Consider the following 15,137-nt stretch of genomic DNA (forward strand, 5'->3'; position numbering starts at 1 on the left):
ATAACCCACCCATATATCCATACAAAGTACACTCTTGGCCACGTGTGGCTCTCAAATGACAAAACATACACATTTCCCTCATTCGCCACGTTGTGGGCACTGGGTTCAAAGCGTCTTAATGGGTTAAGCCGAGTTCTCCATTTCCAAAGGTTTCAAAGTTCATATTTGATCATGTGTATTGTCTAAATGGATCGGTTTCTAACTTTATCCCTTGAGCCTCACCAAAAAGGTCTAGAACTCAAGTCTTAGGTTCATAAGGCACAACCATGGCGAGGGCTTAACCCAGAAGCACTTAATCCCTTAAGTCTCAAACCCATCTGCTCCAGAAGAGCTCATAACACCAAAACCAACTTAAAGGTTGGTGCTTTTTAGACATGCATGTCCAATGCATGTCTTGGACTCAAATTATGTCAAAATTGGGTTTATGACCAAAATATTATACATGGCTCGATCAACAAACCAAAATTCAGATCCAAACAATGAATTACTCCAAATGATCCATAGATTCATAAAGTTACAGCCTTTATAAACTCTCACCATCCCAACTAACAAGATTAAGAAGAAAATGGGACAAATTCAAGATCTAGCAACCTATAATAAAAAAAGGTGGAGCCTTGAATACTTACAAGGGTCCATAATCGAGCTAGGAAGGGAGATGGGGACTTTCTTGTTGATCCTTGGCTTACTCCACCTTGCTCTTTCCTTCAAAATCTCTCAAAAGCACTCAAGAAAGCTTCAACAATGGACGAAAAAGAATTAGGGTTTCTTCTGGGTTAAAGAGGGTAGTGGAGGCTGAGGGTGAGCAAACCATAACTTCCCCATTCCTTTAAATAGGATGCAAACCCGGAAAACTAGGGTTTAATACGTCAGCAGCGGCTACGTCGTGGCCTTGCTTGCTATTTTGTGTCAAGTCAAAAGCAACCTGCGACCAAAAGATGCCTTGCCACGTCGTGGCGACCCCAAATCAAATTTTAAATTAAAAATAAAATGTACCTCATAGCTAGATGTTACACAGATACCATTAGATTTGAATATAGTTATTTGTTATGTCCCAAAATGTAAATCATAATTTTCATTTTCAAAATATAGTATAAAGTCAAACTTTGTTTCTAAAAATAATATAAAAACTCATTTGTTTAACATTGTAAAGACGTAGTTTCCAAAACACAGTCATAACGTAAAATTAATGGAAGTGTGTGACAAAATTAGTAGCGATGCGCGTGCAGTACAGCCAATTTAGGCTCTTACTTCTGACAGCAGAACTACCTGAAAATCATTCAATCCATAACTAAAAACATAAAGCTTAGTGAGTTTTTCAAAATATCATATATCACATTACACATATAATGCATACATAAAAGGTTCATAGTCAGCACCTCAGTGGGCCTGTAGACTTGTAGCCATCATCTTAAAGACCTTTTAGACTTCCAGTCGTCATCAACTCATAGTCAACACCTTAATGGGACTATGTGCATGTGATCATCATCCCAAAGGCATGTTAAACTTCCAATTATCATTAACTTATAACCAACACCTCAGTGGACCTATAGACGTAAGGTCGTCATCCCAAAGAATTATTGAACTTCCAGCTATCACTAGCTTATAGTCAACACCTCAGTGTGGTTGTAGGCAATGTCATCACCCCCATAGGCCTATTTTACTTCTAATTGCTATCCTAATGGGCCCGAAGGCTTATAACCAATTTCCTATAACATCCAACTTATGATAAATAAATAGACTAACTAGCCTAAACATAAATTCATAATCTAATAGTACCCATCCAACCTAGCATATTGGACATACAATGTCACAAACATTATAGTGAGAAAACCCACCTGAGCTAAACAACAGAATCTTAACAACAACTACACAACACTCGTAAGAATTGACCTTACGAACCTCATAAATAATAATTGGAGGTCAAACCTCAGACTATAACTTAATCCTTCAAAGTTTAACCCAAAGTTAAACCGATCAAAAAGTCAAAGGTCAACGGTCAAAGTCAATGACCAACTAGGTGCACCACAACAATAGACACATACATCATGCCCTAGTCGCAACAAAATAATTTGGAAAAACCCTTAAGGGAGCCTCGACTATCCAAACACGTGTGTCACGCCCTTCAGATTACCACCCTCAAATATTAAGCACTTAATCCTTATAGCCAAGGCCTAGCCCTCTCAAATTTGAATCTCCTAAGGGTTTTAATGGATAAAATTTCCAAATTTATCTAGATCCATGTCTCAATCATCCACAAATTCAAACCCTAACACCATAAGAGACTTTAAGGGCTAAAAATCAATGCATGGACCATAAAGAATGCATAAACTCTCATTTTTCTTCCATAAAATTATCTAGAAAGCATCTTAATCCAAACATATTGCTCTCGAGTTTCCAAACTCCATAGAAAAGGCCCCAAAGAAACCAAAATCACATGCAAAGTTTAGATCTAAGAAAATGAAACATAAAGATAAGAAATTTATACTCACAAAGGTCCAGAGATGAGATGAAAAGGTTGGATCTACACTTGAATCAAGCTTCCTTGCACCAAAAAGGAATTCCTTCGACTTTAAGCTTCACAAAGAAGATCAAAAACTTCAAGGATACATTAAGGAGGCTAGCAGTTGAGTGAAGGTATGTTCTTTGAGGATGGAGGATACGAAATGACAAAGCCTTAAGGGTCTGTGCCTTTAAATAGGGCCCAAGGCCTAAAAAATTATGGTTTTTTTTTGGCAGAAGGGAAGGGACGCACCGAACCCATACTTAGGGATGTGTGTTATAACATAAATATGATATTGTTACAGATATCATTTGTATAAATCTCTTTTTGTAGTAATAATACAATAAAAACATATAAAATGCTACATAAAACTTATAAAATATATAAATGAAGGAAAAACTTACTGTGTTTGGTAGAATGTTGTCATTGTGGTATTCTCATTAGAGAAAAATCCTCAGTACACACAAAATAAAAGTTAAAAAAATAATAATGATAAACTAAAATTAAAAGAATGTAGTTTAAAAAGAAGACCACATCTAGCCCATTTCGCAGCCCAAACAATAAATCGTTCGCCCTCAGCCCGTTAGATGATTTTGATGATGATATTGCAAAATCACCGGCCTTTTTTTCCTTCAAATTTTTATTATTTTCCTTGAAGATTTTGTAAAATTGGACGAAGCTATTGCAAACTCATAAAAGGTAGTACAATTACAACCTCCCGGTTTGCCAATTTATGTACTAGTTATCACTCTCACACCCTCGCCCCTGAGCTAAAACAACCGAATTTCAATTCCAGACAAGTTTAGGGTTTAATTAGCACCAATGGCATCTCATTCTAATATCGATGACGTAAGTAGTGAATTCTAGGGTTTGGTTGTGCTAATTTTGATGCACTACTATTTGCATCACATTATTCGTAGATTATTTGTTTTCTAATTAACGGAATCGCAGGATGATGATTTCGGTGGTGATTTTCCAGGAGCCAACCCTACGAGGGTCTCAGGTGTGAATTAATCCGTGAATTTAGAGCAAATAGTGTTCAACTATTTCTGATTTTAGTGTAACTGGTTATGTATGATGTTTCGCTTGTCTAATGTGACTTTAGGCACTAAGAGGGGATTTGGGGATCTTGATGATGATGAAGATGATATTTTTGGCTCCAAAAAGGTTTGTTTTGTTTTAGTTAATTCACGACATTTTTTCGTATCAACATACGCACCCTCATCTCGATAATCGAAGTTTGCATTGTAAGAACAGTTCTATCTGTGATACGCATGTCCTAAATAGCGTTCATTCTTAGTTCTTGCTAAATCTAAACCAAGGAGGATTCCTTCCTAGTGTACTCATGTCACTTAGGATTAGTACTTTCTTTTTAAGATGAATTATTTGGAACTGAATCAGTATTTGTTTAAGTTCTTTATTCATAATCACTACTGAGAATCTTGCCATGAAAACATGTTAGAGATCCATTCTGTTTTATTCGGGTTTTATTAGAACAAATACTAGTTATTGTGATAAGGAAGTGTTATAGAGGAACCACCAATAATTCACAGTTCAAGAGAGTTGGAGTAAGTTGGTTTTTGGATTGGAACATGCCAGGGTTTATCAAGTCAACAAGACAATTCATGGTTTAGTTTGGATGCACATTGTCAAATTGGCTATTACAACTTGAAGAATTAGAATCATGATGAGATAAATCAGAGAATTAGGGATGGCTGGGTAATTTTACTTTTCATTTTGTAATTAGTTTCCTTGCTGCAACTCTTTACCTATGCTATGAACTCACTTAATCTAACGAGTAACACACAACAAAAACAACTCAAAATGAAGAGAACAAACTGCAATTCCTTCACTATTACTCAAACGATTTAAGAACAAACAGATAGGTTGACTGATTCAAGATAGCCACTCTCCCTAAAGGAATAGATTCCAGATTTCACAAAAGATAGCTACCCTCTCCCTGATAACCAAATTGTTTAGATATGACAATTGACACAGAACTAACAACGAATATAAACATTCTATATATTAGAGTGGACTCATTTATGTTCTTTCTCTTTTTTTTTTTCTTTTTTTGCTTTAAGCTTTTGGCTACTTTTATTCCAGTTCTGGCCTCTTATCTCTCTAGTTTCTCATTACTTCTTCAAAAACTTAATTCATCGTGGGTATATCAGATTGTCAATGGGATGCTTGTATTCTCCTATATCCCTGGATATTTTATTATAAATGTGATGTTTTATGTTACTTTGTTTGCATTTCAGGCTAACATAAAAGTAGAAGAAACTGCACCAGGTGTGACAACTGGGATGATTTTATCCCTTCGTGAAAGGTATCATCAATTCATTTTAATCAAATATAAATCCCCTTTTTAAGGTTTTGTTTTTTCACAACACTTTCATTTGAATCAAAATATAAATCCCCTTTTGCATCTCTTTTTGTGCTTTGTCTTTTGTAGTCTCCAAAGCTGTAACGATAGTCTTGCAACATGCCAAGTACGTAACTGTTTTTTTTCTTTTTAATAATTCTTTCTTACTTCCGCACCTTCCATTATTATGCAACAAATGATTTTTAATCTAAAATACTATTGTAATGTCTTATAGTCGGAGCTTGAAACTGCAAAGTCAGAAGTTCAGAAGTGGCATTCTGCATTTCAGAAAGAATCCTTCATTCCATCAGGCTCATCTGTTGGTTGGTTTCATAAACTATTATATTTCATTTAACACCTTACAAGAAAATATGTTATTTAAATATATAAATTTTCTTTACGAGAAGCTTGTGTTATGGAATAATGGTTACTGATGATTTGCTGTCAATGCAGAACCTAGAATTGTCATCAATTATCTCCAGAACTTAAAATCTTCTGAGGAATCAGTGCGAGAACAGGTTTGGTTTCAAAAACTTAAAATGCTTTTGTGTTGTGGTGGCAAATTAATGCAAATATATATTGTTGATTTTATATTATATTCAGCTAGAAAAAGCAAAGAAAAAGGAAGCTGCATTTATAGTGACTATTGCAAAACGAGAGCAGGAAATAGCAGATTTGAAGGTGCTTGTTTCTTTTTTCGTTACACAGATGTAAATTGTAAATTTGTAATGCCTTTATATTTATTTATATGTCAACTGATGAAATTGGTTTTTGAAATGCTTCAGTCTGCAGTTCGGGATTTAAGATCACAACTCAAGCCTCTAGCAATGCAGGTAACTTAATGTAGTTATCTAAATCAAATTGTCTCTCGTTAATGTATTTGGCATACTTCAAATTCCCTCTTTTTGTGTAAAAATTTACAGGCAAGAAGACTGTTACTTGATCCTGCAATTCATGAGGAGTTTATGCGTTTGAAGGTTCTTCTTCTTTATTATTATTATTATTATTATTATTATTATTATTATTATTGTTATTATTAGGGCAAGTTGCAGGAAATAGCAATAGAGTTACTCGTTTTACTAATATAGGCAACATACTTTAATTTTTACCTAAGATAGCAAATGTAACTTACAATAGCAACTTATTTACAATAATTTTACTCATAATAGCAACATACTTATATTTCTTAACTGATAATAGCAATATGTAACAAATAAAGTACAATACGCAAATTCGTAGGAAAATTAAGTATGTTGCTATTATAGATAATAGCAATATGTAAACTAGGTTGCTATTAATTATCTGCAATTTTGGTTTGTTATATATATATATATATTTTATTAAGGAGTGACTGCAATTGTGATTTCAGAATTTGGTAGAGGAGAAGGATAAAAAAGTGAAGGAGTTGCAGGATAATGTTGCTGCAGTCAACTTCACTCCACAAAGCAAAATGGGGAAGATGTTAATGGCCAAGTGCAGGACCCTGCAGGAAGAGAATGAGGAGATTGGAAATCAAGCCAAAGAAGGAAAGGTTAGATATAAGATAATGATAAATCATATCTAAAAGTTATCTGAGGAACAGAATAAATTAGTTATATACATTTAATAAATAATTTGAAGTTACTTTAGGACTTAATGGGAAAAAGTGTCATTTCTGGTTTTGCAGATACATGAGTTGTCGACAAAACTTGCTTTGCAGAAATCTCAAAATATTGAACTCAGAAGCCAGTTTGAAGGTTGGTTTTTGTTTATTTATTAATTATTAATTATATGTTGATTTAATTCTATATATCAAGGCTGTATCATTTATTAATATGATGCAGGATTGTGCAAGCACTTGGAGGGACTTACAGACGACGTTGAAAAATCAAATGAAATGGTCAGCTTCATTGTCATTTAATTAGCTTCCTCATGTTGGGTTGGGTGGCATTTTTACCCATTTACCTTTTTATTTTCAGCAACATGTTAAGGGTTTTGTTTTGGGGTGTTTTAGGTGCTAATATTGGAAGAGAAGCTTGAAGATAAAGATGCTGAGATCCAAAGATTAAGGCGGAAACTGCAGCAGCAAAAGGGCATGGACATGGTAGAGGAAAAAACTGTGGTTGCCGTCGCCGATAATAAAGATGTTAATGATGACGAGGTCACAATGTCAATGGAAGCTGAGAATGACAAGGCTTAAAGGTGTTTTTGACATATTGAACATGAAAACATTCATATGTCGTTTTGAAATTTCAATTTGAATTTGCTACTGAGCTGTACTAGTTTTGTATTTGTGGCTGTGGGTGCCCATATGTTTCTTGGAACTCAAGGCTTCATTTGATTACAATTTGAATTTGCTTCTTCACAAATGACATGGATGGTGCATATAGTTTCAGAACTTTCAGTGATCATTATGAAAAAGCCACAGCTTATATAACTTTAGAAATCAAATCATTTAAACTTTTGGATTTAATTATTTAAACAGCAAGTTATTGGTCACTGAGGCATCATCACCCATCTGATCTCAGTCTCATGTAACTAATGCACTCTCAATGAACATAAACTTTATACGAAGCAATATTCTTGACCCATATAACAAGCTATATACATGTACATGGAAAATAGCCCTACTAAAAAATTAGATTAAAATGATGCGTTCCTCCAATTAGTGTTGTTATTCCATCCCAAACCTGAGCTTCCTTTGTTTCCAACTGCCTGTAATGGTTCCGTTAAACCACCCTTCATGCTGCTCCCAAGTGTCTCTCCCTGCATCATGTAAAACAGGGTTGGCTTATCTTTTTTACCTGGACTAAATATAAACAAAATATTTATGTTTACCTCCTTCCAGCCCATGTTTTCTAGCATCCGTCTAGCATAACTACCTACTCCAAATGACATATTCAAAGCTTCAGCTGCAGCATCTTCTGGAGTTTCAAAAACAGGAGATAATGCTGAACAAGAATCAATATCATCCGCTGATTTCTTTTGCCCGGGACCCACACCAAACCCACCATGAAGACTTCTTCTCTCTGCAGCTCTATCTCTATACACCCCTCCCTTATGCTGACATCATTTTACATAAACATTTTAACACAAAATGATATATAACAAATTTCAAAATCAAAACAATCACCTTTTCACTTGAAGACAGTTCCTTTGCTGATCCAATATGGGGTCCCACATTCTTGGATTCAACATGTCGACTAGATTTGGTTTGGGCTTCCTTGTTTGTTGTTAGCTTCGGGAAGCCCCAATCTTTGGTTGGGTTTGAGGAATCATAAGATGACAAAGTAGCTAAATATGCAACTTTTGGACTCCTCAACTTGTATACACGACCTGCACCAAAGATAAAGAAAAGTGAAAAAGACGTGAATGCCCTCCTCAATTTGTACTGTGTTGGACTAATATCAATGGGACATACAATTTACTTTTTTGTCCCATCCAAAAGACCTGCTCTAAGTCTCTTGCCTGTGCAATGACATAAATGCCCTCCTGATACTCATGTTAAAGAAAAAAAAAACCCAAAAGAGCTTTAAGTAGACAGACGAACCTGATCTAACTCTTACTAGATCAAGATGGGCTTCACATATTGGAGCGGTTTTTAGAAGGGGGCGACTTGAAGGCATTGAGGGGTGGAGTTTAGTGGACTTTTTGATTAATCTGCCTACTAATCTGCATACGCGACCTTTTCCATTCTTTTTTGTTGACATTACCATTGACCAATCCCACAAGTCAACAACAGGGCAATCTGGTAAAACTACAACCTCTTTGTCTGATTGGATTGCCTGACCGTATTGTGCACGCCACATTTCTTCATCCCCAAAAGGATCTATAAACCAATGCAAAAAGGACAAGAAAAATTTATTAATCATAATTTCAAGGAGCAAACTAATAACCTATAACTTATTATAATTAATAACCATCATAAAGTTGTATATATCGAGGAGCAAAATTTGGAAAAATCATGTTAACCTTCATCTGAAGCAACTCCACTTCCATCAACTATTTCATGAGTCTCATCTGGGATCCATTCTCCCTCTTCAAGTTCATAAGCATCATCATTGTCTACACCTGGACAAAGCTACACCTGTTTTAAGTCTTGCAAGAACCATATCAATGCCTATCTAAAGGCTAACAAAAAGATCTTTCACAAACCATCAGCTGGAGTATTTACATCTTCACCCCTTGTATCAGAAGCATCATCTATTGTTTTGTTGGAATAACCAGACAAATAAAGTTCAATAAGTGTGTCTTCTAGCCTATAAACAAGAAAAGAGACATCAACCATAACTTGAAGAAAAAATAGAAACCAAGAGAATTCATTTTTCAAATAAAAGAAATAACATAAGTATTTAGCAAAAAAAAAGTACCATTCAGAAGGTGGTGGTAGATTTTCAGGCAGACCTTCGGTTAAACAGTTCATATCAACTGCAAAAAAACCCATATAATTGTTTACTATTTTAGTAATCCTGTTTATTATATTGATTAATTATGAAATTAACAGCAAGATGAACAAAAAAAGTGAAATGTAGATATGTAAAATCACCTGTTGGTTCATTGGGGGTTGCTTCCTCTACTACATAACCTTCAATTTCACCATCTTCAAACTTAACATCATTTGTATTCGTATCGCAAGGTGCATTTTGGTAAGACTGTTCATGAACAGAATCATCACCGACAGTACCTATGCCTTGATTTGCATTTGATTCATCAGCCTGAAAGTTAGAAGTTACTCAAAATTGATACCAAAACTAATAAATTGGGAAAGAACACCTGAAAATGTAGAGGAAGAGGAAGGGATTTGAACTCACTTGGTCTGTTTCCCATGGCACATAACTCCCGTTTTCGAATTTGTAATACAGACCATCGTTGCTGCTATAATACCAGCCCACAGCTGGGTCATGATAGAACCCACTACTGCAAGAAAACGAAAGAGTGTTTCGGTTTCCACTTCATAAGATAGTAAAATGACAGGATGGATGCGATTTTGAAATTGAAATGAAATCCACTGATCGAAAATAGAAAACGTACAAATCATTAAATTGAAAAAACCCTAGCGCTTACGGCTTACTCATAGTCATTAATCACCAAAATCAAGTTTTAAAAAAAAATCAAATTCTGAATATTAAGATATACTTCAACATGAATGTATTTCACAACACAATCGAGTCAGCTGACTCGACTGTAGTAAGACGTTCAGAAACTCTTGAAATCCTTGATGAAAAAGTAGAATTTCACAACAATTGAAAACGAAGATTACATGAACTCATTTATAACCTGGCATGGTAATACAGCTGTGACTGTTCATCCCATTGAAAGGAATCTTCGTTTTCTTGAGAATTGAGTTCGTTGGTTCCCGCCATCTGTGATTCCCCTTTTCCTCTCCGCCATCCGCCGTCGCACTCGGAAAATTTTGAGTGGAGCTCAGCTCAAACCTCTGGGCTGCATATTTTGGTTGGGTACTTGGGTAAAATAAATATGGACCATCTAATATTCAAAAGGCCCAACACCCACTCCAGTTAAAATTCCAATTTTCAATTTCAAGTTTCAATCCAAATATCAGGCTAGTAATATTGACTCGTACGAATTAAATTAGAAGGTAAAACTTTTGAAATGATTTTTGTTGAATAGGATAAACCCAAAAAAATATCTCCCTATCTAATAAACAAAATCAACCCTCCACGTGTCAATTCAAAACAGCAGAATTATTCCAAAGTTAAATACCGATTATACCCCTACTTTGTTTCAACTACAAATCAAAATATATAGAACGCCCTGTTTTCTTTCCATTTACTCAGTGATAACAGCTTTACATATTAACTCAAAAATTCATTACATACCCGATTCAATGCATGTTATTATGGTATCCAATTTCTTATATAAGGTATAATATCAATTGCATTCAATTTGATCGTATTCTGCTCAATATATAATTCAAACATATGATATCAATTGTTTATTTACAGCATCGTATTTCCAAGGTTTACAATCATCACAGTTGAAAATCGTCCACTCAATCACAGACTTCAATCGCTTCAGTAACTTTATAAAAACCTGCTTTCAGATTGTTTGTTTATCTTTTGTTTTTTCTTGTTTTTTTTTTTTTTTTTTTTTTTTTTTTTTTTTAATGTTTGTGTTCTTTTTTTCACATCACTTTTTGCTTCTCAATGTATGAGTGTGTGGAATTGCTTAACTGTTGCTATTTCTCTTTATGAACTAAATTGTTTTTTTAAGCCCCTGTTTCCCAGTCATGGATAGAAAATGGCGACCTTTATTTTCTCCCTTGATGTTGCTATTTCTGTTTAATATTAACCATCATATCTTAATATTAACGAAAGTATTACTTTTAACATGAAACTTTTAGTAAGTTTTTTTGTTTAAACACAAAACTGAGAAATCAAACGTAAAAAATGTTGATTGGAGTAAAGTTATTGAATGATTGGATATATATCGACCTGTTGACGAACACCGAGTGGATAGATATCGTCATATGTGACATCCCATTCGAAGAATCTGTATGGATCTTCATCGTCGTGTCACTCTGTAAAACGACCTGATACACCAAAAATATGATGGTGGACACCTAAGCTGCTCACATGCCATTTGAACAACTAACCTAAAAAACATATGCCACATAAAGCAAAATAAGTATTAACTGGTTCATAAATTTGATACTATTAATTTAAAAACAAAAACCAATACATAGATATTAAATCAAAATTACTTATAGAAGCATATATATTCAAGTTTTTTCATAATACCCGAAAAAGGAAATCTAATCCAAGCATATATATTCAAGTTTTTTCCATAATTGACAAATTTGCCCTTTAATCGCAAATTTTCTGTACAGGGACATAATTGTAATTTTCTGTACATGGATATAATGGTAATTTTCTGTATAGTGATATAATGGTAATTGACAAATTTGCCCTTTAATCGCAAAATTTATGTACAGGGACATAATGGTAGTTTGTGTTTGTATGTGTATTTCTGTTTTATTTTCTTTGTTTGGTAAGTCCATGGAATTTTTCTCTCTTTAATATTTGTTTCTCTTTTTGTGACTTTTAAATCCAATTGGTGCATTTTTGGGAAGTTTTCCACCCGTATAATATGTTAACCTCATTCACGACCACAATAAACTTTGTATTACACAAAGGGTAAAAAATTATGAAGCAAAAAAACTGATTATTTAATTTTATAACAATTTATTTCTGCATTTTTAGCCCTTAATAGCAGCATACTTTCATTTTATGCAGAAAATAGCAACATACTTTCAAGTTATTAGGATATATTTGTTGTTTCTGCATATTTTGTTATAAATTCCTTTTTAACAATAAAACTTCACAAATAATCCACAAAATAAAAAGGCGACCTTCTTTAATTAAACTTTTTTAATTTTTTTTTCTGCATTTTTATCCCTTAATAGTAGCATACTTTCATTCCATGCAGAATATTACATTGTACTTTATAAGATTTGTGTTTTTAACAACTTTTTCATAAGAACATATACTATTTCTATAAGAACATATACTATTTCCATATGTGTTTTTTTTGTGTGTATTTGTTGTAACATAATAGAAAATTAGCATCACAATTTACTTTTTTGCCCCTACTCGATTAACTACTTTGTAATAACTCATATTTCTATGGTATTTTGCATAAATATCTACAATTTATGTAAATAAAAACTTAATTTTTTTCCAGTAACTAGCATGTAATTTACTTAAATCGGTTTTTATGCATATTTTGTTATAAATTCGTTTTTAACAATAAAACTTTACAAATAACCCACAAAATATTACTGAAGTTTCAATAAATAATCATTCAACCATATTCACGGCCATAATAAACTTTGTGTTCCACGAAGGGTAAAAAATTATGAAGCAAAAAAATTTGATTATTTTATTTTATAATAATTTATTTCTGCATTTACGTAAATAAAAAAACATTAATCCTTTAATTAATAATTTATTGAAAATGATTGATTCATAATTATGAGTTTTAACTATAAAAACTTATTTATTTTTAAAATATTATAATTATTATATGTTTAGGAATATATTTATGTAACATTTTTTAAAAATTAATTTGTTGATGTTAAAAATTAAAATTCTGAAGAATTAAAGTCATTTTTAGGATACAGTTATGATCGGATTTAGGTAATAATAAACAAACTGCTTCATGAACATAAACTTGATAATTATCAATAGACTTTCGTTTTATGTGTCATATAGCATCTATTCAAATTTATATACTTTTTTACAAATATATATTAATATTAATTTTAAATAATCAATAGAAAAAGTGTTAAACAAATTTAACTCTTATTAATAATATAATTTTTTTATAAATTCTTTACCCGTGGTTCCCACGGGTTGTAACCTAGTATATATATATGATAAAGCTATTAAACGTATGTAAAAAATTTCAATATTTTTTCCATAAAAGACACTCATATTCCAGGTAGGGCATATATATTATTCGTAATAAATATGACTATATGAGGTAGAATACATTAAAACCTTTATTGCATATTGACGTTGTAGTTTATAGAATATATATTTTCGACAAGATAGATCATTACATAGAGGTGACATTATTAAGACCAATTTACCTATTAATGGATTGATTAGAGTTGTATTTTGTAAGTGTGCTCGTAAATTTTAAAATAAGTATAATCTTTTGATATAATCTTTGAGGGAGGTCGAAAAAAATCAAACAAACATCATTAAAAAGAAGTAAAAAAACAAATAGTGTTATCAAATATCACTGACACTAAAATTTCACCATCCCGATCCTATAAAAATAATGGGACAAATGAGAGGCAAGAAGTACGCTTTTAATAATGATCTCCGGCATAAAAAAAATGTTATCAAATATTCGGTGTGCTAATCATATAACGACGATTGTTAAATGATAAGCTTAATTAAACATGTTAATCGTTAAATAAAAAGTACTTTAACATCAGCATTATTCTCCTAAAAAAAAGCATAATTTGAAATTTCGGTTTTTTATTTAATAGTACGTTGAAAAATAAAATGAACTTTTATTAAACTGAAAAACCGAATATTTTAACGGTTTGGTTAATCTAATAACCGGTACGGTTTTCCGTTTTCATATATATTGAACACCCCTAAGTTTCTTTTCAACGTCTCAAATATATTTAACATACCTAAAAGTAAGCGGTTTAAAATTCGGAGAAAATAATTTTGTACGGAAATGAACTATCACTTTTATACATATTTAGTTGCTTTCTTATTTTTTGTATATGATTTACCATTAAATTCGTCGTTTATGAAATACTATTTTGACAAGCTATTATAGGTCTAGTTGGTTTATCTATCAAAAAACACTACTAAACTCACATTTATTATTCAAGAAACATCATTAAACTTACATTTTTATATACGATGTATCATTTAAACTAACTTTTGTATACATGTACTCACTTTCATCTTTCCAAGCAATCAATAATTTTTTGGTAATATTCTTCGCCCAACACAATTCTAAAGAAAAGAGAACATTATTTCACATATTATTTTTTTCAGTAATATTCTCAGGTGAAAATGTCCACACACCCTCTTTTTACTACCGCTAACATCTCTTCTGCCGCCATCTATACATTTCTCTCCTCATCTCCCTATTTTGTTACATCGTGAAGACAACCCTACATCTACATCACTATAGTTATCACCTTCGTTCAATAGTTTTAGATTAGTTTTGTGGTGGTGGATGAGATGGGTTGTTGTGGTGGCAAATGATAGTGATAGAAGGTAATTTTGTTGCTCAAGGTTGACATTATTGGTGGGAGGTGGATGATGATGACCGGAGAAGATGATTAAGATATAGTTTAATGATAAATCATATAAAAATATTTAATGGTAAATTGTGTATAAAAAAACATTAATCACTGCTTGGTTAAAATTATAGTTTTTAAAGATGTCACTTGAATTTAATGATAAATCATATATAAAAATAATCAAATATATATAAAAAAAATGATAGTTCATTTATTTTACCTTTAAAATTTTGCCAAAGTTAATGTGTACAGAATAAAAGATTATTACTATATTATACAGTTTCTTTAATTATATTCGATACATGATACTTTATAAAATTCGAACATAGACAAAAATTATTAACTCAACCACAACTATATTAAATAAAATATCCTTGATTTTGAACCCGTAACATCATTAACTTTTGGAATTTATGATAGCAAATACTATTTTGAAGGTAAAGGATATGAGAAAATATTAATACGAGTATTATTTCTATGTGGGACAATATCTA

General features: G+C 32.4%; 2 protein-coding genes across 3 annotated transcripts; one reads left to right on the top strand and one right to left on the bottom strand.

Annotated features, from left to right (window-relative positions):
* The first annotated feature begins 3,161 nt into the window (after nucleotides 1-3,161).
* Nucleotides 3,162-7,213, top strand: LOC111913566 (FKBP12-interacting protein of 37 kDa). Its single transcript, XM_023909287.1, has 14 exons — nucleotides 3,162-3,349; nucleotides 3,452-3,503; nucleotides 3,606-3,667; nucleotides 4,762-4,829; nucleotides 4,956-4,992; nucleotides 5,101-5,188; nucleotides 5,319-5,383; nucleotides 5,469-5,546; nucleotides 5,651-5,698; nucleotides 5,789-5,842; nucleotides 6,235-6,396; nucleotides 6,532-6,601; nucleotides 6,689-6,744; nucleotides 6,859-7,213. Exons 1-14 carry the CDS (start codon nucleotides 3,323-3,325, stop codon nucleotides 7,042-7,044), a joined length of 1,053 nt encoding a protein of 350 aa, XP_023765055.1. The 5' UTR covers nucleotides 3,162-3,322; the 3' UTR covers nucleotides 7,045-7,213.
* An 82-nt stretch (nucleotides 7,214-7,295) lies between these two features.
* On the bottom strand, nucleotides 7,296-10,303 carry LOC111913565 (uncharacterized). 2 transcript variants are annotated; one of them, XM_023909286.3, is made up of 10 exons: nucleotides 10,122-10,303; nucleotides 9,656-9,758; nucleotides 9,391-9,559; nucleotides 9,215-9,272; nucleotides 9,000-9,103; nucleotides 8,817-8,915; nucleotides 8,395-8,673; nucleotides 7,978-8,180; nucleotides 7,683-7,907; nucleotides 7,296-7,610 (listed from the first exon to the last, which is right to left on the bottom strand). In XM_023909286.3, the coding sequence occupies exons 1-10, from the start codon at nucleotides 10,205-10,207 to the stop codon at nucleotides 7,488-7,490; spliced, it is 1,449 nt and encodes a 482-aa protein (XP_023765054.1). In that variant the 5' UTR covers nucleotides 10,208-10,303; the 3' UTR covers nucleotides 7,296-7,487. The 2 variants fall into 2 exon arrangements, with proteins under 2 accessions (XP_023765054.1, XP_023765053.1); XM_023909285.3 differs by having other exon boundaries at nucleotides 9,656-9,761; nucleotides 10,122-10,302.
* Nucleotides 10,304-15,137: the final 4,834 nt, after the last annotated feature.

The sequence above is a fragment of the Lactuca sativa genome, chromosome 1 (assembly GCF_002870075.4).
Source record: "Lactuca sativa cultivar Salinas chromosome 1, Lsat_Salinas_v11, whole genome shotgun sequence".
Taxonomy (NCBI): domain Eukaryota; kingdom Viridiplantae; phylum Streptophyta; class Magnoliopsida; order Asterales; family Asteraceae; genus Lactuca; species Lactuca sativa.